The 22,386-nt window shown below is 50.3% G+C and overlaps 2 protein-coding genes and 1 long non-coding RNA gene across 19 annotated transcripts in view; 2 read left to right on the top strand and 1 right to left on the bottom strand.

Annotated features, from left to right (window-relative positions):
• The window catches only part of PPFIA1 (PTPRF interacting protein alpha 1), an 85,218-nt gene extending 79,902 nt beyond the window's left edge, over positions 1-5,316 (top strand). For 12 of the 14 annotated variants that reach the window (XM_067037807.1, XM_067037795.1, XM_067037797.1 and 9 more), the window contains 3 exons: positions 571-736; positions 3,170-3,238; positions 3,912-5,316. In XM_067037807.1, coding sequence (XP_066893908.1) covers positions 571-736; positions 3,170-3,228 — 225 coding nt within the window. In that variant the 3' untranslated portion in view covers positions 3,229-3,238; positions 3,912-5,316. The remainder of the gene's footprint in view (positions 1-570; positions 737-3,169; positions 3,239-3,911) is intronic. The other 2 variants (XM_067037800.1, XM_067037804.1) reach the window with 1 other exon arrangement.
• A 6,062-nt stretch (positions 5,317-11,378) lies between these two features.
• On the bottom strand, positions 11,379-18,236 carry LOC136794479 (uncharacterized). Its single transcript, XR_010841313.1, has 4 exons — positions 17,890-18,236; positions 15,509-15,644; positions 12,943-13,154; positions 11,379-11,484 (listed from the first exon to the last, which is right to left on the bottom strand). It is a non-coding gene; the product is annotated as an uncharacterized lncRNA (long non-coding RNA).
• A 50-nt stretch (positions 18,237-18,286) lies between these two features.
• Positions 18,287-22,386, top strand: part of CTTN (cortactin) — a 33,173-nt gene continuing 29,073 nt past the window's right edge. The window contains exons 1-2 of one of the 4 annotated variants that reach the window (XM_059067867.2): positions 18,287-18,410; positions 22,157-22,253. The gene's annotated coding sequence lies outside the window, so the exon portion shown is untranslated. Of the gene's footprint in view, positions 18,589-22,156; positions 22,254-22,386 lie in introns of all 4 variants that reach the window. The other 3 variants (XM_059067869.2, XM_067037809.1, XM_067037808.1) reach the window with 3 other exon arrangements.

A 22,386-nucleotide genomic window follows, 5' to 3' on the forward strand; every position in this document is an offset into this window, starting at 1 on the left:
CCGGATGTCTTACCCTAATCCAGAGCCCCGGTGCTCTGGGGGACTGTTTCATAAGTATAATGAAAAACACAAAATATTAATTTCCCCTTACACAAAACCGTGACTCATTTATTCCCACACTATCGTTATTCTCTTCATTGGACGTTAAGGAAACTTGAGTTTGACCAAGAGAGTAGAAGGGCACCTAAAGCAGCATTTGCTGGCTCTGTCCCAGCATGAGACAGAATTGTTTACAGCTCGAAAACTGTTTTTAAGGACAAATAAAAACGTGTTATCTTATATAGCAAGAAGGTGATTCCTTCAAGATAAGAAGTGAAGCCTGGTAATTGTCAGGAGGAACGTACACCTGGGCGGCGCAGGCAGTTCTGGTTGATGCTCAGTTAGGGTCCCAGCATCAGTGGTACCGGGCCCCCGGCCACTCTCCACAGTTCCCAACTAATCACATGGTTGTCACGAACGGGGTGAAGTAAAGATGCGGTAACAAGCTCAGTCATTTTAAAGGGCTGGTAACTTTACGTTTTTGTCCTTTATTTTTAAATCTGTCTTGTTTTCTGTCCGTTAATTCACCAGGATGATGATAAAAGCTTTAGGAGAGCACCTTCTTGGAGAAAAAAATTTAGACCAAAGGATGTTCGTGGCTTAGCTGCTGGGTCAGCAGAGACTCTCCCCGCAAACTTCCGGGTCCCGTCCTCTCTGTCCTCGCCCTCTGTACAGCCAAAGAAGATGCAGTTGGACGGTAGGTGATGCAGTGCTGCCCCAGCCGCTTGTAGGCGGCTTGAGCAGCTCTGGGACTGGAACGTTTATAATGATCTAGAATGGCCTACTTAATATGTGACAAGGCACTTGAGTACTGTTGCATGCCCAGGTGTAAATGCTTAAAATTAATCCTAACGTCTCTTTATAACAGTTTAACAGTCATACAGTCTTAATTCTTAAGTTCTTGTCTGGTTGAATATCAGCATACTCTTCTAACTAATAAAACTAAGAATCGTGTGTGTTCTCAGAGCGTTAGATCGACCCCCACGCTCGTAAAGCTGTGTGTGTGGCAGGCGGCACTCAGAAGCTGTTTCGTAAAATAGCGTAGTAGCTTTCAGACCACACCAGTTCCCCCTCGACTTCTCTCCGCGCTCTAGCAGGATGACGGAGTCCATTTGAAATAACCTCCACCTTCCTGTCCTCCCTGCGTCCTCGCTGTTGTTTGTCCCTCGCACACTGTAGAAGGCCGCGGGGAAGGAAGAAGGTGAGGCCGAGGGAAGCCAGCACCTGAGCACGGCTGGGCCCGTAGTCGTTTCACACCCAGCTCTGCTCTTCCCTTTGACAACTGCTCTGCCAGAGAGCACCGCTAGTGAAGGGTGGGGCGCTGCTGTGTCCCCACTCGACAGCAAAGTCGAGAGACAGACGGCCTGCGTCCGAGTCTGGCCCTGCGGCCTAGGAGGCGCCTTGGGCACCGCTCCTCAGTTTCCCATCTGGGAAAGGGTCGTCCTGGGGCGCCCTCCTCCCCGGCACGCCGTGGCGGGGCTGCAGGAGAGCGAGGGGTTTTCGAAGCGTGCTGACGGGGTTTGCAGTTTTCTCCTGTTATCAGCCCTTCCCATGTGTAGGTTTGTAAGTTTTACTCTCACTTGCCTGTATGAAAATCAGAGCAAAGTACATTTAGGGGGAAGCCTTTGCTAAACAAGCTGGACACTTTAGTGAGGGTGGCTTACAGGGCAGCATTTTTATGAAAAAGCTGCATCTCTGTGCCAGGATTCAATAATGTGCTTAACCCCGTGGGTGGGGGGGGCGGGGAGGGAACCCAGCAACTTTTTTTTTTTTTAAATAGCATTTGTCTTCCAAGGAGCATGCAGTTTATTTTTACGGATTTTATCCGTAGCTTGGCCTTCAATTTATTGGATAGTCTAAATGACTGCTTTCTTATTTTCCTCACTGCTTCATTTCCATTCTCGTTATAAATAGCATTTCGCTGTTAAATGCTCACAGTGATGTTAACATTAGAGTTTTGATAAATTAAAAATACTCCTAGAAAGAGGTGTAGGCAATATATGGGAGATGACTCTTTACCCTTGTGTGATAAGGAAGGCATAAACTATTAAAATGGCTTGTTTTCATGGCTTTTGAAGGCAAAATGCAGCAGGTCTCTGGGGTTCTTAGGATCAGAAGGATTTAGAAAGATGATCTGCAGGGCTTCCCCGGAGGTCCAGTGGTTAAGGCTCCACGCTTCCAACACAGGGGGCGCGGGTTCGATCCCTGGTCGGGAACTAAGATCCTGTGTGCCACGTGGCGTGGCCAAATATAAATAAATAAAGTAAAATAAAATGTCCAAATCAATGGCTTTAAAAAAAAAAAAAAAAAAAAAAGATCTGCGCCGATCAGCAGTACCAGCTGTCTTAAGCCCTTTCTGGAACCATGGCCAAATATTGGTAAAATGTGTTCCTGGTGGACCTGTGGGAAAACGAAAAATGCTGAATTGGGAGCGGCGGATTTCTGCTAGGGGTTACGGAAGTTTCTTACTCAGTTTGAAGCGGGCTGAGGGCTTACCTATTGGGCCCTGCAGCCTGTTTCTTGACAAGAAAAAAAACGCCAGTGGTGACATCCTTTCGGGCGGAAACTGGCACTGGGCTTCCGCTTTGTTAGCTAAGTCCGCGTCCTCTGCCCACTGTCGAAGCCGCTGGGGAAGGCTCCCCCGGGAGAGAGAGCAGGCGGGTCCCCCTGGGGCGGCAGAGCGCGGGGCCTCCAGGGCTTCAGCCCCCTCGGCGGGGCCCGTCACGTGGCCGCTGTTAGTACTGCCCGACTACCATCCTCGCGGATACAGCGAAGGGGAAGTCCAGGCGCTCTCTGAATCGAGGGGGTTTAAGGAGGGCCCACGTGGTCACGCTGAGTAGTCGTCACCCACCGTGCAGACGTTTCTCTGTCATCGGACTGCGGCTGCTGCTGTAGCGTGACCTCCCCGTGCCCCCCAGGGTGGCGGAGGTGAAGGGAACCCTCACGTGGTGGCCCTCAGGCTCCCTTTCTCCGGCTCGTCCGCCGCTCCCCCTCTAGAGGTTTCCCCCAGAGCCCTCAGGAGGTGGCCGCTGTGGATGTGAGTGCGTGTCCGTCCTTGTGCCCCTGTGTGGCGTCCCACCACTAACCGCACGCTGTGTTTGCACGCTTCCTCCCGTGCTGGTCGGACCAGGCAGCGTGGCGGGAGCGCAGAGGCTGGACTCCGCTGCAGTCAGGACTTACTCCTGCTGAGCCTCCGCGGGTGAGTACAGGGCGGCCCCGGCCCCGCAGGTGCGCGGAGGCCACGCCCTGGCGCCGGAGCGTCTTGGGGCGGGGCGGCAGGAGAGCGGAAGGTGACCTTGGCGCTGAGCTGCCGCCGGGAGTGGTCAGTGCACGGCCCGGGTCTCCCTCGCGTTGCCGTGTGTGCTGGTGTCGCTCCGGCGTCAGCGGTGCTGCAGCACCGTCTCCTGCGTGCACATTCTCGGAAGGGAACAAGCCCCAAAGCATCAGGGTTCGAGAGGCTGCAAACGCCGTGTGCCTCTCAGTCCAGAGGCCCGTCTTTAAAACGAAACTGCTCTGGCATCTCGGGGTCGGCCGCTGCTGAGGGGCCACCCTTGCTTTGCAGGTTGTGCGCTGGGTGGGTGTGGGCCCGGGAGCCCAGCCCTCCCCTCGCTGCTCTCAGGGTTCTGTTGTCACGTCTCAGCTGGAATGCATGATTGGTTTTCTTATTAGCAGCTTTTAGATGTATGTCAAAAGAAAGTCAGTCAAGGAATTCTCTCCTTGATCTGCTTGGTCCTTGATACTTACCTAAATTCTAAAAGTAGCCAAAGCACAGAAAGTCGGGCTTGGCGCGGGTCGTGGAGGGGGAGGGGGAGGAGCTTGGGCACTGGAAGCTGTCTCAAGACTGACTCGTTTGCTTTTATTTTATTTTCCAGTTTACCCACACTACTTCTACAGATGATTATGCAGCATTTTGAATCCAGCGAAGACTACATTTTGAGCTCAATGGAATCTTTAATCTGTTAATACTTGTTATATGGGCCCTAAGATATTTTATTACAGAGTTTTTAATTAGTGAAAAATTCATGAATACCATAGAGAAAATATTTTAGAATTTAATGTTTCTTATATTTATGTAAACTTATGACTTCATTTATATAGTTACTTACTTTTCCATGTATATCCAGGCTATAAATATCCTTTCAGATCAATTCATGTTCTTATATCCGATTTTAGTCTTTCAAAGGAATGTACTGTAATGCTTGTATGTATAAATCCTGTGAACAAATATAGGGCTTTTGTAAATTATGCATTTATTGTAATTATTCTTGTTTAATTTTTTAATGATAAACCATGACAGAGAAAAGGATTTTACCGCGTTTGTAAAATCATCATGACACAGTGTGCATTATCCTTTACAAAATGTAACCTAGCCCTACAACAATCATTTTGAAAGAAGCCAACTTACTTTCAAGCAATTGTTGTTGTATTTTAATGACTGACCTTAGCTATACTTTTTCTAGCAAGAAATGCTTTACTCTGTAGCGTGAAGAGATTAAAAATACGGGGTGTTAAATATCAGCTTCTAATCAAATTTGGACTGAAAGGATCATTAGAACACTATGAAAATCTCTTAGGACCGGTGAACTCTTCCATAGCCTGGTCTCTGTGCATCCGGATACCTCGTCCTGGGTGCCGGGCAGAAACCGTGAGCTGGGGGAAGAGCGACTCCGGTGGGGGGTTGGGGCCTGGGCCCCCGCAGCCCGCCGTGCCCGCCCCCTTCCCCGCCCCCTCCTGGGAAGCCGGGTCAAGGGCGCGACTCTTAGAGGACCAATCGCGAAGCACTGCACTCACTGAGGAGACACTGGTGCACGCGGGCGATGAAGGCACGAGATCCTGAAAATAATGCAGTGCAGCTCTAATCAAGGCCTTATTTTTCTGCTGTAAATCATCCTTTTACATTTGTCTGTAAACATGTTTAAAGAATGGACCTAGTCGTACATTTTTAGATTTTGACGATATAGCCATTTTGGATTGTATAAGTAGCAAATGTAACTTTTACTTTTGAAATGGCATATTAAAAAGCCAGCAAGAGATGTGTTCAAATCATGGTGCATTATTTATTACGCAGCTGATGTACCGGTAGACTGAGATGGTGTGTCTTTTTACATTTGGGCTCTGCCTTTAATTTACTTGTACAGTTCACTGTTACCGTTCTGTTTTTCTATTCATCTTTTGTGAACTTCCTGATTATGTAACAAAGTATGTACAGTCTACTTTTGAACTATTTTTATCACAGTATTATTTATTGCTTTCTTTCAATAAAGTACTGAAGCAAAATTTTCCACTGCCAATACAGAGTACCGAGGGTAAAGCTGTACTCCTGCTGAGAACTGACCGCAGCTGTTGTATCTCCCGCTCCAGGCCGACTGATTGGAGCCAGTGTCATCATATGGAAATTCTGTTACAGGAGTGGATGGACAGACTAAAAAGGCTGGACGATGGGAGTGTAGGGTCAGGTGTCCTCCAGAGGGTGACCAGGTCAGGTGTTCATGCCCTCGGTTCTGGAGACCAGAGGCGCCGTCTCATCAATACCTACGGAGCCGGGCCTTGGAAGCCTCTGCTGCCACAGGCACCGGGCCGATTGTTGGAAACAACGTGGAGCTGCGTGGGCTCACCTATGGAGTCCCAGGGATGGGGCGGCCGAGGGCAACCCAGGCCTGGACCCGAAGGAGGAGGCCCGGGCGTGTGCGTGTGCACACATGCATGTGTATGGGTGTGGGTGCTTTTTAATTTTTTTTTTTTTTTTTAGTCAGCAAATTTTATTCACATATTCCATAGAAACAAGAATGTAGCAAGGGAGTTAGGGAAGTATGAAAAAAAGATTTTTAACGCAGATTCCTAATCACAGCTCTGGGTGCATCTGGGATCAGGCTCTCCCCCCGGCATCAGGCTCCCCCCCGCTTCAGGCTCCCCTGGCATCAGGCATGGCAGCCACGCTTGTCCAATGTCCCTGTGCCGCCACGGCCCTGGGCACACTCAGGGCGGCCGGAACAGCAGCTCTTGCAGGAGGTGCGTTTTTAGGAGCCACCGGTGGAACAGGAGCAGCTGGGGTCTGTTCCAAGCTGAGGTGAGGCCAGAGGGCAGAGCGAGTGGCAAAGAAGAGGCGCTCGTGCTGGCGGCGCTGTGCGCGTGCGCGTTCCTCAGCTCCGCTTCCTCTGTGCAGGCTTGGTCTCTTGCTCTTCGCACGTGGTCACACAAGGGTCCCAGGGCTGTGTCCTTCCAGATTCATGGCCTCTGTGATAGCTCAAGCCAAGTCCTGAGTCACACCCGGGTTCAGTACGGCACAGGGATGGGAACACCCAAGCTGGAGGGCTGAAAGTGGATCCCCAGGGGGACAGCCGGGCACTAGTGGGGGGCAGAGGGGGTGCGGGTGGCTGCTCACGAAGGGCCACTGCAGGCGGCACTAGGACGAGAGCACGGACGCCTTAGCTCACTAGGTGACGTTTCCCGCCCTCACCACCACGAAGGTGTTACTGCCATCAGGTCTGGGGACGCAGGAAGCCTGGTGACTGACACCAGCCTACCTGGGCCCGGTTGGGTGGGCACTGCTGACCATGGCCTCGGTTTTCCTTCCTGTCCCGACTGTCCCTCCAGGGTTGACGGGCTCCCTTTCTGAATGGCACGTTTTGTTCGTGTGGATGAATGCATTCCGGCTTGTTTCTGTCGGCACGGCTGTCAGGTCATTGTGTGTTTCCCTCTTTAGAACCTGTGCTTCCAGTTTAACTTAGGAGCAGCCTTATTTTCTGCATTTCCTAGTTCTCAGGGTTAACTTAAGCGTGAGATTTAAAACCACAGAGTGCTTTTCTCATCTCACATTCCATTTTTGCCTGACCGAAGCCAAGCGAGCCTTGAGTATCTGAAAGATTCTGGAAACAGACTCATGCATGATTCATAAGCTGCAGGTGTTTTATGACAACTTGTTTCATTGATTCCACTTAGGCCTTTAAAAACAAGTGTCGATGGAGAAATACCCAAAGAAAGCAGTAAGGAGATGTTTCTGTAGTTTTGTTTCTCTTAGAACACTCGTTAGCCATGCTTCTTAGGTCTGCTCCCTTCACAGCCAGTGCCCAGAGCTTGCCCACCACGGGGGTGGGAGGGAAATCAGTCTGCAGTCCAGGTGTGGTCACGTTAAAGAGGATCTGGACTCTTCCCACCATTAAAAACTCTTTGTTAGGCTACATATCCTACCCTTAAGGAGCTCTCTTTAAGTTTCACGTCATGCATTTTTGAGGTCACTGTGGTTTTGGTTTTTGTTCTTTGCCTTTTCTAGCTAAGTCCTCTCCTGACCCAAGATGGGTTTCCAGGGTATCCGGAAGAGTCCAGTCCGTCTTTCCTGTGTTCTTGCCAGATAGATGAGTAGGTGCATATCCAAGTGCTACCACAGCTGCTGTTGTAACTACCCATGTGTCGTTCGGTACATTTCTATAAATTTGTTTATTTTTATTTTTGGCTGCATTGGGTCTTCGTTGCTGCGCGCGGGCTTTCTCTAGGTGCGGCAAGCGGGGGCTACTCTTCGTTGCGGTGTGTGGGCTTCTCATTGCGGTGGCTTCTCTTGTTGCGGAGCACGGGCTCTAGGCACGTGGGCTCAGTAGTTGTGGCACGTGGGCTCAGTAGCTGTGGCTCGCGGGCTCTAGAGCGCAGGCTCAGCAGCTGTGGCCCATGGGCTTAGTTGCTCCGTGGCATGTGGGATCTTCCCAGACCAGGGCTCGAACCCGTGTCCCCTGCACTGGCAGGCAGATTCTTAACCGCTGTGCCACCAAGGAAGTCCTCAATACATTTCTGAATATCGCACATCCTTTTGTTTCTTACATTTCCTTGGCTTAATCCCTTGGTGAGAATGGGTAGCTGGTGCCTTTGCTGTTTCCTGTCCTGGACTCTGCAGGGCACCTTTCCAAGTACTGCTGTCAGAGAGCAGCACCGTGTGCAGCCCTGTGCCAGGTGTGCAGGTGCAGTGGGAGAGGGGGTGGGCCAGGTCCTTGCGGAGGCTCGAGGGGAGGGTCCATCTCTCTTGCAGTCTTGGGCGCTTGCTGGCTTCCGTGGCCTTGGCCGCATCCGTCCAGTCTGCTCTGTCTTCACGTGGCCTCTCCTCTGAGTGTTTCACCTTCTGTCTCTTTATAAGAACACTTGTCATTGGCCCACCCAGGTAATCCAAGGCGATCTCATCTCAAGATCCTTAATTACATCTACAAAGATCACTTTGCCAAATAAAGTCACATTCACCAGTTCCAGAGACGTACACAGACGTATCTTTGTGGGACCACCGTCATTCGGCACTCTGGAGAAGACCCTGCCGCCCTGGAGATGCCGGGATGGGTAGAACTGGCCCTCCCCAGGGACAGCCCTCTAGTGGGGACTGGGCCCTCGACATCCCATGAAGGGCGCTGTGAGCAGAGAGCAGGGGGCTGGGCTGGGGCGTGGGGGGAAGGAGCGTCCCGACGGCTCACAGTGACCTGGCAGGTGCGGGCAGAGACTGGCCAGGAAGAACATGGAAAATACTTTAAAGTAATCGGAATGACCCATGGCGTGCAAGCAGGTTTGACTGGTAGGAGAGGTATTCTTCCAACTGGAGTGCGTCGAGTGTCCCTAGCTGCAAAGGTAGACGGACAGGCCCTGCTCTATTAAAAAGTGATTTGGGGACTTACCTGGTGGCACAGTGGTTAAGAATCTGCCTGCCAATGCAGGGGACACGGGTTCGGGCCCTGGTCCGGGAAGGTCCCACGTGCCGCGGAACAACTAAGCCCGTGCACCACAACTACTGAGCCTGCACGCCACAACTACTGAAGCCTGTGCACTTAGAGCCCGTGCTCCGCAACAAAGAGAAGCCCCCGCAATGAGAAGCCCGTGCACTGCAACGAACGGTAGCCCCCGCTCGTTGCGACTAGAGAAAGCCCATGCGCAGCAACAAAGACCCAATGCAGCCAAAAAGAAAATAAATGAAATAAATAAATTTATTTTAAAAAAAAAAAGTAACCGAGGAATAGTATTACACTACCTATAGGGCCGAAGAGATTTTAGTCATCAATTTTCCAACATCTTATTTTCTTTTTTTCATTTAATATTTATTTATTTGGTTGCATTGGGTCTTAGTTGTGGCAGGCAGGCTCCTTAGTTGCGGCAGGCAGGCTCCTTAGCTGTGGCATGCAAATTCAGTTGTGGCATGCATGTGGGATCTAGTTCCCGGACCAGGGATCGAACCCAGGGCCGCTGCATTGGGAGTGTGGAGTCTTAACCACTGAACCACCAGGAAAGTCCCCACCTTATTTTCTTTATAATGTTTTATTTTAATCAAAGTAATAACGTATATATCGCTTAAGTGAAACCCCAGCAGCCCCACTCTCTGACTTCCCCTTCTCTGGTCCATGTGCAACTGGGTTAACTGTTTCCTCTAGTTGCTTCCTCACTCCTAAATAATTTGTGCTTAATGTGGCCTCTTGATTCACCAATTTTATTTATTTATTATTTATTTTTTATACATTTATTTGTTTTTATTTTTGGCAGCGTTGGGTCTCTGTTGCCGTGTGTGGGCTTTCTCTAGTTGCGGTGGCTTCTCTTGTTGTGGAGCACGGGCTCTAGGCGCGTGGGCTTCAGTAGTTGTGGCTCTCGGGCTCAGTAGTTGTGGTGCACGGGCTTAGTTGCTCCGCGGCACCTGGGATCTTCCCGGGCCAGGGCTCGAATCCGTGTTCCCTGCACCGGCAGGCAGATTCTTAACCACTGCGCCACCAGGGAAGCCCTTGATTCACCAATTTTAGACTTTGCAGATTGGCAACTCCTTATGGTAGATAGGAATTTCAGCATTCCTCTGCCCTGCCCTTTCCTCTCCCAACACAGTTAAATCAAAGCTGGTTAAATCCATGTCCCCTGTTTCCATTAATAAGGCTGTAAATATTATTTATTGCCAAGCCAAATGGATTACTATGATTACAACAAAAAAGGCACGTGGAAAAGACAGTATCCCCAGTATTTACAGATGAAATAATACAGTGTCTGGCATTTGCTTTAAAATAATCCTGGGGCAGGGATAAGCCAGGATATGGATCAAACAAAATTGCCACTGTGGGGAGATAGCTGTTAAAGATGGGTGATGGAAGTGTCCATCGACAGATGAATGGATAAAGAAGATGTGGCACATACATACAATGGAACATTAATCTATTTTTGCATTCGTGTGAATTTTTTTCGCATAACAAAAATTTTCATAGTTATTTTAGGGACATCCTCCGCGTGATAAACTGTCTTAGTCTGGACTAGATGTCTGGAAATTGCTTCTTGGCTCTCACTTTGGAATGTAATTTAGCCTAGTTTTGAACTTTTAAGCAATCCGCAGTGGAAACCATTTTACACCACAGCTCCGCATGTATACAGTACATTTCATCAATTTTATTACGACCATTTTTTCATATTTTTTTTTACCCGTGAAGTCAGGATGTGTCTTACAAGCAATGACATCTTAGAACTACAGTAGGTGACAAAGTACCACCTAGGCTGCGCATTCTTTGCTGCTCCTCTCATTGAGAGGTGGGGTCTTCATCCCCCCCTCCCGACCTCCTTAAGCCTGGGCTGGCCTCAGTGACTTACCTGGTTGACCAAAAGAATGTAGCAGGTGTGATGTTCACGGACCTCTGAAGCGAGGTCAGCAGAAGCCTTGCAGAAAGCAGCCACCGAGTAAGAAGTCCAGCTACCCAGGCCCACCATGCTGTAAGGAAGCCCAAGCTGGCCCCACGGAGAGCTCCTGCCAGCCTATTGGAAGTGAAGAAGCCAAGTTGGACATCCTGAAGACATGATGGGGAGAAGAAATGAGGAACGCACCCAGCAGACAGAGCCAAGGCCCCAGACATACGGCCCTAATCAGTTCATCCAGCCACAGCCAAAAAGTTGATCTATCCCAGCCGAGGCTCCATCGAAAACAAAGATGAGCCACATCCCCTGCACTTTCCAAACTCCCGATCCATGAAAGTTTCAGCATAAAATGGTGGTCGTTTTTCACCGTGAACTTTTGGAGTGCCTTATTACACAGCAATAGATAATTGCAACTATTATGTATGAAATGAACTCATATATTCTACTCGGCCGTCTTATATACTTTTTATGCTGTTTTCCTCCCCCAGAAAGTTGATTTCACAATTCCCTGAAAGATCACCATCTGCTATCTTATCTGTTGCTTTGTAAAAATCCACCCCAAAACTTAGCTGTAAAAACAATGATTTCTTGTTTCTCTTGATTCGGTGGACTGGCAATCTGGGTGGTTCTTCTCGGCCTTTCCTGGAACCACTTATGTGGTGGCAGAGTCACCTGACGGCTCTTGTGGGGCTGGAGAGTCCGAGATGGTCTCAGTCAAGTACCTGGAAGCTGGTGCTGGCTTTTGGCTGGGAGGCCTGGGTTCTCCTTCATGTGGCGTCTCTCACACTCCAGGAGCTTCTTCACAGCAGTGTACTCTCAAGTTCCAAACTGCAAGACCACAAGCAGCAAGGCATCGGAAGGGCTAACATCAGGATCCTTAACATCATATTTAGAATGCATACGATGGGACGTCCCTGGTGGTCTAGTGATTAAGACTCCGCGCTTCCACTGCAGGGGCCACGGGTTCGATCCCTGATCAGGGAACTAAGATCCCGCATGCCGTGTGGTGTGGGGGGACCCCGCCCCCCAAAACAGAATTCATACAATGTCATTTCTGCCACGTTCTATTGATCAGAGTGTCACAGTGCCAGTCCAGAGTCCAAAGCTTGGAGAAATAGATCTGTTTCCTGATAAGCGGAACAGTTATGTCACTGCTGTGGACTGAATGTTTGTGTTCCCCCCGCCAATTCATACGTTGAAACCTAATGCCCAGTGTGATGGTATTTGGAGGTGAGGCCTTTGGGAGATGCTTAGGTCCTGAGGGTGGAGACCTCACGAATGGGATTAGTTTTCTTATAAAAGAGACCCAGAGAGCTCCCTCGCCACGTGAAGACACAAGGAGAAGCTGGCCGGCTATGGATCAGGAAGCCAGCTCTCACCAGACACCAATTCTGCTGGCACCTTGATCTGGGACTCCCAGCCTCTAGAACTGTGAGAAATAAATTTATAAGCCACCCAGCCTAAGGTATTCTGTTATTATAGCCCAAACGGGCTAGGTCAGTCACACAACAAAGAGGTGTGGACACACTGAGGGCCGTATGAGTCTGCACTGCCTGCTACAACACAATATCACACACGAGGGGTTTTAACCAACAGACATCACTGTCCCCAGTCCTGGAGGCTGGAATCCCAGATCCAGATGTGGGCGGGGCCAGGTCCTCCCGAGGCCTCTCTCCTCGGCGTGTAGACGGCCGTCTTCTCCCTGTGTCCTCATGGGGACATCCCTCTGTGTGTCTGTGTCCTTTTCTCCTCTTCTCATAAGGACACCAGTCCTATTAGGTTAGGGCCTCACCCTTATGACCTCATTTGACCTTAGTTACGTCCTTAAGGGCCCTATCTCATCTCCAAATACAGTCACATTCTGAGGTGCTGGGCGTCAGGAACACCATTCAGTCCATAATAAGGCTCATTATTATAACATCTACAACACACTCTCGGAAATACTCTATCACATTCCAGGTTGATGGTTATCTTCTCTCAACACTTCAAAGATATTAGCCCACCGTCACCTGACACCCTGTAGGCAGAGGGCATGTCTGTAGTGGGGCTAATTGTCATCCTTTTGCAAACCATCTGTCTTTTCATTCTGGTAGCTTTTATGATTTCTGATTCTTGAGAGTTTGCAGTTTTACTGTATTTCTTGGTGCACAGGTGACTCTTGAGCCACTCAGGGGTTAGGGGTGCCAGCCCTCCTCAAAGTCAAAACTCTGAGTATGATTTATAGTGGGCCCTCTGTAGACGTGGTTCCTCCACATCCACAGCTCCACAGCCGAAGATTCAACCTACCTTTGAACCGTGTGGGTCTCACGCATTTACTGCTGGGAAATAATCCACGTGTAAGTGGACCTGCAGCCTCAGCCTGCTCACTGCTTTGCATTTCTGTTCACTTTTGGTCCACAGAGGTATTCACCTTGGAGCATGGCTGTACCTCTTTGCTTTTCAAAGTTTACATCGGTTCTATAGTTGCTAGGTGGACAGCTGGTCTCTCCCACACCCTCCTGCGGGGCAGAAACAGTGCTTCAACGGGGGAACCTGCCACACCTTTTCCCCAGAAGTCACTCTGAAGCATGGTCTGTCCTCCCCGTAGCAGCCAGAGTGGTCTCTGTGCGTCACAAAGCTCATGCCACCTTCCTGCTGACCAGTCTCCTGTGAGCTTTGGTTATTCTAAGCTGGACAATGGAAGCGGTAATTCCAGTTCACCGAATGTGGCATATGTATTATATAATTATGTAATATAATAAATATTAAAAAAATAATTCCAGCTCATCGAGAGAAAGCAGATGAGTGGTTGCTTGGGGTGGGGTGGGGTGGATAGGAATTGATCACTGACAAGCAGGGTCTCCTCTGGGGGGGGATGAAAATGTTCTAAAGGTCAGTTGTGGCGATGGTTGCACTGAGACAGGCTGAGACCTGGGACCTGGGACCCTTTGCTGCAGTGCTTACATCTGGACAAACATCTCCTTGAGCAACAAAATACAAAGAAACTTCAAGGGACTAAAAAGAATTGCGTGCATGTGCAGTTGGGGCAAATTATGGACAACAAGATACAAAAAGACCAAAAAACCCAACTGCCACTTCTGAAGAGCCCGGAGCAAAAGCAGGGCACTGCGCATGCCCCCTGCACACAGCATGACCAAAGGGCTGGGCGAACCCCCTAAGTCACCCCTCCGGCCTGACCCCAGGACACACCCCTCCCCTCACCCATAGAAGGAACCAGCTGGCCCCCCCTCGGCGAGTGAGCCAGCAAGGGAAGCTGTCACTTGTTTTCTCTCCCCCCTGCTGCAGCAGGGGCCCCAGTACAGCCTTGCCTGAATTTCTCCTCTGGCCTCTGATCCATTTCTATTGATTAAGGGGGCCAAGAGCCCTGGAGGGTAACAGCACCACCCCGTGACAATACTAAAAAACCACTGAATTGTATGCTTTAAGTGGGTGTGTTGTATTTTATGTAATTATAGCTCAATAAAAACTACTCTTAAAAAATAATTTCAAAATAAAGCTGTTTCGAGGGGAAAATGAAATATCCTATTGGTGTCCTGAGACTCCACTTCTAATGCCAGGGTAATCCCCCGCCACCAACAAACAATTCTCAGACACCAGCAGGGCGCCTGAGAGTTCAGCTCAGCTCTCATGCTCCCTGGTCCGAGGTGGCGTCAGAGCCTGAAGGTTACAGATTCAGCCGCACAACTCCCGCACTCCCACTTCAGATGGCAACTGCAAGTCTAGGTTGCTACCTGCGCTTCTGACTCACCGGCTACAGACTGGAGGTTCCCATGACCTCCTCCTTGGACTTCAGACATCGGCTCCAAGTGCAGGTGCCACTGGCTATAAGTCAGAGGTTCCCAACCCTCCTTGGGGTTGATGAATTTGCCAGAGCGGCTCACAGAACTCAGAGAACCTTGTTACTTACTAGATCACCGGTTTATTTTAAAAGGTTATGAACTCAGGAGCAGCCAGATGCAAGAGATGCACCGGGCAAGGTGTGAGGAAGGGTTCAGAGCTGCCACGCTTTCCGAGGAGCACCCTCCCCAAATCTGCACACGCTCACCAACCCGGGAGCTCCCAGAACCCCGTCCTTGTGGGTCTCTGTTGAGGATTCATTACACATGCACGGCTGATGAACTATTGGCCATTGGCGATTAATTCAACCCGCTGTTCTTCACTTCTCCCCTCCCCGGAGCTCAAGGGTGGGACTGAAATTTCCAACCCTCTAGTCACCTAGTTGGTTTTCCTGGCAACCAGCTCCCACCCTTAGGTGCTTTCCCAAAGTCAGCTCATTCACACAACGAGACACGTCTACGCTCTTAACAGTTAGGAAATTCCAAGGGTTTGGGGAGCTGTGAAACAGGAACTGTGAATGAAGATCAACTATATATAAGAAATATACATTTGGTCATCTGAATGACCAAATAAATACATACTTTAAAAAAAATTTTATTTTTTGGCCGTGCTGCGTGGCTTGCGGGAATCTCACCTCCCCAACCGGGGATTGAACCCCGGGCCACAGCAGTGAAAGCCCGGAATCCTAACCACTAGGCCACCAGGGAATTCCCAAATACATATTTCTTTTTAATTTTTTTTTTTGGGGGGGCTGCAACATGCAGCTTGCCAGATCTTAGTTCCCCAAGCGGGGATCAAACCCGTGCCCCCTGCAGTGGAAGCGTGGAATCCTAGCCACTGGACTGCCAGGGAAGTCCCCCATATTCCTCATAAATCACAATATCACACTTATACTTTAAAAATCTCACAGTGGCGTCTGACAAAGCCAGGCTGTCCCCAAATGTTAGTTCCCTTACTTCCAGGTCTGATATTTCCCTCTGCGTCTACAAGAGGATGAGCCACCGCAGTCACTGACCTTCAACCTCCTCTGAAAGGAGGTCAGGGTGGAGATGGCGCTGTACTCTGGGAAAAACTGGTAGAACAGGTCTTCAGATAGTTAGAGATTGTCAGGAGAAGATTTTCTGAGCCCAATTTCTTGCATCTTCTCATACCTAGAAAAGCACTAAAATTATTAACAGGGACATCTGCACCTTGTGACTAGCAGCAAGCCCCTGTGACAATGTGTGTTTGACTGCATGTACCCCTCCCTTCACTAAACTCATATGTATACTGACCCCGCCCCCAACTCCGCCTCTTTGGAGCAGTTCCTCAGAGCCATCTGAAAGGCTGTCTCTCAGACTGTGGTCCTCATTTTGCCCCAAATAAAACTTAACCCACAACTCTCACATTGTGCATCCTTTTTCAGTCAACAGGGCCAACACTCACTGGGCACTTACTGTATGCCGGGCCCTGGGCTAACCAAGCAACATGGGACCCGCATATCACAGTCTCCAGGAGACAACAGCTAGCTGCGCAAACTGGGAGACCGGGGCTCAGAAAGACAGAGTGACTGGCCACGGTCACAAAGCTAGTAGGCCTTGGAGTTGGGATCTATCGTCATATCCTCTGCCTCCAGAGCCTAAAGTCCTATATCAAAAGGGAGCCTTCCCTTAGACCACCAAGCAATTAGCTTGATGCCTGACTGCACACCGCACTGCACTGTCCGTGGTAATGATGGAAGTGAAAACGCTTCGATGCTATCCATCTGACCTCCAGGTTTTCTAGGCGGACCCCGTTCTTTCCCACCTCTGTGCCTTTGCTGCAATCCCTCCCTCTTCCTGGGACAGCCTTCCTACCTTCTTACGTTCTTATCCTGCTCAGTCTTAAAGCTCCTGCTCAAAAGTCATCTCTGCAGCATCACTTCGTGGACCTCACTTGGACATGCAACAGGCCCCTCCAAGGTACCAAGTCCACAAACGTATCCTCACTCTCCCGCCGCAATCTTGGTCCATCTTCTCCCCCACCCTCCAACCCTCATTCCCCACCCTGACCATCTGCCCCACCTGAGCATCTACTCAGATACTAGGAGTCATCCTTTTGTGAGGAAAAATTCCAGACTTTAGAATGGGCAACAATGATTCTTAGACATTCTTTTAACAGGATGCTGGAGCCTCTGATAATCATGATTCTACAGGATGTGTGCCTTTGTTATTTTTGCCTACATTATTCCGTACCTCTGTAGAGGTAGAAGTCAACCTGTAGAAAACAGACAGCAATGCAAATAATTTGCGTCCACAGAAAGGCAAATTACCTGTGTCCAATGAAATACAACTGACATTGCCCTATGGATAGACCGGTTTTTGCACATTCATTTCAGCACGCCTTCGACTTCTCCTCCGAACAAGTTGTAACACATTTTTGCTTCATTTATTATTAAGTGAAATAAGATCTTTGACATGTGTTCATTTTACATGTGTGTGAAAGTCATGATTTTATCTTTAAAGAATTATCCTTTGACCCCTGACATCTCCTTCCCCACCCCATACCCCCAGTCCATCCTCAAACCTGACAATTTAACTTCCTAAACGTATCTTGTACCTACTCACTTCTCTCCATCTTACTTGCTGCCACCAGTTTGCCTGAACTGGTGGTAGCAAGTAGGATACTAGGATCCTACCTGGCCCTCTTCCCATCTACTCTCCAACCAGCAACCAGAGGGATTTCATTACAGTTCAAACTGTATGATGTCTCCCCTCTGCTTAATCTCCTCCAAGGACTTCCCGTTTCTTCTAAAGACTAAGGTCCTTGCTCTGCCCTCCCAATCTCTACATGACCTGGCCCCATTTTGCCCCACTACCTTGCTTCATCACCACACTTCTGCTGCACTGAACTTCCTTCAGTTCCCATGTGGCAAGGCCTTTCCTGCCTCAGGGCCTTCGCACAGGCTCTTTCCTTGTCTGGAAAATTTTTCCCTTCTTACCTTGTTTACTTGTTTGGCCTTCAGATCTTAGCACAAATGTGAATCGCTCACAGACACCTCCGATCTCCTGGATGAGCTCGGATCCCATCTTCTCCCCAATATAATGTCATGACCTTTGACTTCTTCTATAGCACATACCTTGTTTCCTAAGTATATACCTATTCGATTAATGCCTGACCCCTCTTCTAGGCTGAAAGGTCCCTGAGGGCAAGGACCACGTTTATTCTGCTGACCTCTATTCCTGACCCGTATCTGGCCTTCTCTGGATGGACAGGTGGATGGATGGGTGATTGGAGGGACAGGTGGGTGAATGGATGATGGATGGAAAATGGATGGAGAAGGTGGATGGATGCATGATGTACGTATGGGTAATGGATGGTCGGATGGATGGATGAGGAGGGCGCTATTGCTCCCAGGTGACTGGCCGTTACAGTTACCTCCTGTGTCCTCAGGGCTCAGAGCACTTGGCATTGTCCCCTTTCCCGGCTCATTTTCCCTTTGTTCCCTCGGGCGCTGCTATGAATTCAGTATGACCACCCTGGATTGTATGCATCTGAGCACAGTCTGGCCCGCGCACGGTGGGCCTAAATATACTCTGTACAGTCATCTAACTTTTAAGCATGCTTTGCAGGCTGGCACCTGGGCGGAGCTCGCGCCTGCGCCAGCGTCGGGCGCTTCCGGCGCCACGTGGACGAGGGAGGAGGCAGGGACCGCGGGCCGGTCAGCCGGGCTTGGACCACGGCTCCCACCCCGCAGTCTCAGAAAGGCCGTAGGGCTCTGACCTGGCGGGGGCGGGGCGTGCGGCGGGGGCGGGGCCTCGGGTACCCGGATGCGGCCCCGCCCCCGCCCGCGGAACCGGAAGTGGAGAGGGGCGCCTAGGAGCGGCAGGAGCGGCGGGAGTGGGGGGCGCGGCGGAGACAGGGAGGAGCCGGGTCGTACCGGACCGACCCCAGCGGTGGTGAGCGAGCGCGCCTTCCGCCAGGCAGGGGGGGCCGGTTCCTCAGTTGCGGTCCCGGGGTGCCGCCGGGTCCTGAAACGGGAAGGAAGCGGCGGCCGCGGCGGTCTCGCCGCATTTCCGCTCGCGGTTTCGGGCGCGGGGGGAGCGCGGGCAAGGCTTCCCGGGGCCGCGGGCTGAGGTCGGAGAGAAGGGGATGGGCTGGCTGGGGGCTGAGGGAGGGGCTGGACCGGAGGGAAAGGCTGAGGTCAGAGAAAAGCGGGCGGGTTGGGGGAAGGGGAAGGGGTCGGGGCCTGAGGGGGAAGGGCAGGAAGGGGGAGGAGAGGGCCCAGAGGCGGAGGGGTCCGGGGTATGAGGGGAGGGTGCCGGGGTCCCTAGGAGGAAGGGGCCAGAGGGCCGAGGGGGTCTAGGGGAGGGGAGAGGCCCTCCAGGAGGGTGTGCAGGACCCGCAAGGTCGGGGGAAGGGGCAGAGAGAGGGCTTAGGGGGAGAGGTCGGATCCCGAGGATTTAGGGGAAGGGAGCGGAGGGCCAAGGGGAACTAGGAGGAGAGGGGCTCTATGGAGAGGGGATCCAGGACCCTGGAGGGTTAGGAGACGGGGGCAGAGAGCCGAGAGGGAGGGGCCGGGGCGGAGGGCTGATGGGGACTAGGGTAGGAGAGGAGCCCTACAGGAAGGGGGTCCGGGACCCGGGGGGTCAGGGGCGGAGGGGCTGGGGTCTCCCGGCGGCCGGGCGGGGCAGTTCCCACCCCGCTCCCGGGCCCGCACCTAGCGGGAGGTGTTGCAGTCAGGTCAGTGGAAATGCAGTGACCGGTGCAGCTGCAGAGTTGAGAGGCTGTGGGTTGGGAGCAGCCCCTTCTCTGGGTGTGCTGGAAATCAGCTGGAAGGGGCTCTTGGGGAGTATTCCGACGCGAGCTGGATGGCCCCGCCGGAAGGTCTCGGGTGGAGGGGGACAGGACTTCCTCGCCCTGGGATCTGGCCGCGTCGGGCTCCGGGGCGAGGAATCTTCTTCCCGCTGGACGCAGCTTCGGAGGCGTCCCGGGCGAGCGCTCCCCGCTGGGGCTTCGCGGTGACTTGGCCCCGCGGAGCTTGGTCGGGGCTTAAGCCGCTGGGGCCCGACCGCGTGACTCGGCCCGGCGGCCCCGCAGGCCGGCGCCGGGCCAGGCCTGACCGCGGGGTGAGTCACCACGCCGGTGCCGCAGGCGGGCCCACTCCTCTTCCGGATGGAAGGTACTCCCGGAGCCCAAGGAGCAAGGAAGCGTCCTAAAGGCCCCTCCGGACGCAAGAGTGAAGAGCCGGAGATGCAGGGCTGTCTTTGATGCTCTGCCCCCCCCCCCAACTGGCAGTTTACCCCCACTACCTGTGACTTTTAGTTGAATCATTTTGCGGGACGTTATCTATAAAGCACTTAAGTTGGATGAGCGGCATTGGTGATGCAGATCTTTGGTCCGTGGCACGCAGTAGGGCCTGGGGAGGCACATGGTTGAGGGAGAGAATGGTGGTGAGCCCCGGGAACTGCCTTGTTTTGCAGTGGCCCACGTCCTGGGGTCTCATCTTTCACTGGGCAGGCGGTTCTTTGAGTCACCTTTCAGGAGGCCCAGGTGGGAGGGGAGTTCTCTGAGCAATTGTGGTGCAGAGAGTGGGCCTCCTGACGTCTGTTTTGGCTGCTCAGATGCCTTTCTATTCCCTTTGGCTTCCTGCTGCCCTGGAGAGGGTGAGGTTAATGGAAAGCTAATTGTGCGTGGGTGGTTTCCTCACCTCACAAAGAAATCCTGTCCCCCTCCCCCAGCCCCCCAACACTAAGCGACCACCAATCTACTTTTGGTCTCTGTAGATTTGCCAGATCTGGCCATTCATATAAATGGGACTGTATAATATATGGTCTTTTGTGTCTGGCTTCTTTTGCTTAGCGTAATGTTTCTAAGAGTCATCCATGTTGTAGCCTGTGTCAGTACTTCACTCCTTTTATTGCCAAATAATATTCCATTGTATGCATAGACTCCCTGCTGTGTATCTATTACATAACATGGACATTTAGGTTATTTTCACTCTGGGGCTGTTAGGAGGAATGCTGCTATGAACATTCCTTTACAGGTTTTCTGTGGAAGTTTTCATTTCTCTGGGTATATACCTAGGAGTGGAATTGCTGGGACATACGGTACCTCTGTGTTTAACCTTTTGAGGAACTGCCAGACCTTTTCATTTTACTTCCCCACCAGCAACATAAGAGGGTTCTGATTTCTCCACACCCTTAGCAAACTTATTATTGTTTGTTTTTTGGATAGTAGCCATTCTAGAATGTGTGGAGTGGTATCTCATTGGTTGTGAGTTGCATTTCCTTGATGGTTAATGATACTGTCTTTTCTTGAGCTTATCATGCATTTCTGTATCTTTGGAGACATGTCTGTTCAGGTCCTTTCCCCATTTAAAAATACGGTTAATTGTCCTTTTTATTATTGGATTGTACGAGTTCTTTATATATTCTCTATATGATTTGAAAATAATATGTGTCTCTCATTCTGTGAATTATTTTCACTTTCTTGATAGGTGTCCTTTGAAGCACAAAGTTTAAAACTTTGTCCAATTTATTTTTTTCTCTTTTCACTTGTGCTCTTGGTGTCATATCTAAGAATTATTGCCAAATTCAAGGTTATAAAAATCTATGCTTATGTTTTTTTTTTCCTAAGAGTTTAATAGTTTTAATTCAGACATTTAGGTCTTTGATCCATTTTTCAGTTAGTTTTTGTGTATGGTGTGAGGTAGGGGTCCAGAGGCATTACCTCTGGATCCAAAAAAACCCAGGCTTTTAATTTTTCAAACAGCTGTTTCCATGATTTTTCAGAAACTTAAGGTATTGAGAGGGTAATAAATTATTGTAGATTTGAGCCTATCACTAACTGCCCTTGGGTAGACTTTTATAGATGCTGGCTAATAACTGCGGTACCCAGAATGTACTAAGTAACCTGCAGAAGTTAGGGTTTCCAAAGGGGAAATTGAGTGTGAGGAGGACCAGCAGAGCATCACCCCTCTAGTTCCTAAAGCATGGCAAGCCGTGTGCCGATACAAATGGTGTGTGCCTGTGACTGGTTTGTTCTTGGAGAACAAGGGGATTGTATTCATCTGTAATGTCTGGCAGTGCAATGTCCAGACAAGAGGTGCTGAGCTGGTGGCTTGCAGAATTGGAGTCTTGGTCCTGTGCAGTAACCGTACCTGTTCATCAGAGATGCAGCCTGCTTCTCCTTTGCTCCCCGAGTTGCCCCTCTTCACGTTCCAATAACTGTCGCCACGCTGGGTTTTATTCCAGCCACATCATGATCCCTTCCTTCAGGGAGTGCTTTTCGTATGTTATTTTTTCTTAAAAACCCAGGGTAATAGAATTTTATGATTTTCAGTAGAGTCATAAATTAGGATGGACCAGAAATGGAAAGCAATCAGGATTCTAGCAAACAGGAAGTGTATGTTAGCAGTTGAGGCAATAGTTTCTGATTGCATTAAGAAGAAACTTTAAACAGTTATAAATCTTTTGGAACTTCTGTATTTTCTGTAGTTTCTCACTGTGGCCGAAAATCTGTTGAGTTTTTTGGTTCGTAAAATGCAACTCTTCCCACCCTCCTTTCAGATTGCTTTGCAAAACCTCGTTATGTTTGGGAGGATTTCAGAGGTATTCTAAAAGGATCTCTACACGTAAAGATTTGCCCTGGGTGCCCGCCAGCACATATCCTTCTGAGCTTTTTACTCTTAATCTTTTTACAGACAGAATCATTAACAAATGCCTGGAAAGTCCTCGTTGGATTCTCGTGTTTTAAACAGAGTTTTGTGAGCATCTTTCATCTTTACTTGGAAAAGAAAGGTTTGTGCACTGTGAACATTCTCCTATGCTCTCCCGTGGTGGGCAAGGTAAACCCCTTTGACAGGGAACGTGAGGGGTGTTCTTTTGCTGCGTTTGCAGAGATTGGGATGATAACTGTCTGGGAGGAAATTTC

The sequence above is a fragment of the Kogia breviceps genome, chromosome 7 (genome assembly GCF_026419965.1).
Source record: "Kogia breviceps isolate mKogBre1 chromosome 7, mKogBre1 haplotype 1, whole genome shotgun sequence".
Classification (NCBI taxonomy): Eukaryota; Metazoa; Chordata; class Mammalia; order Artiodactyla; family Physeteridae; genus Kogia; species Kogia breviceps.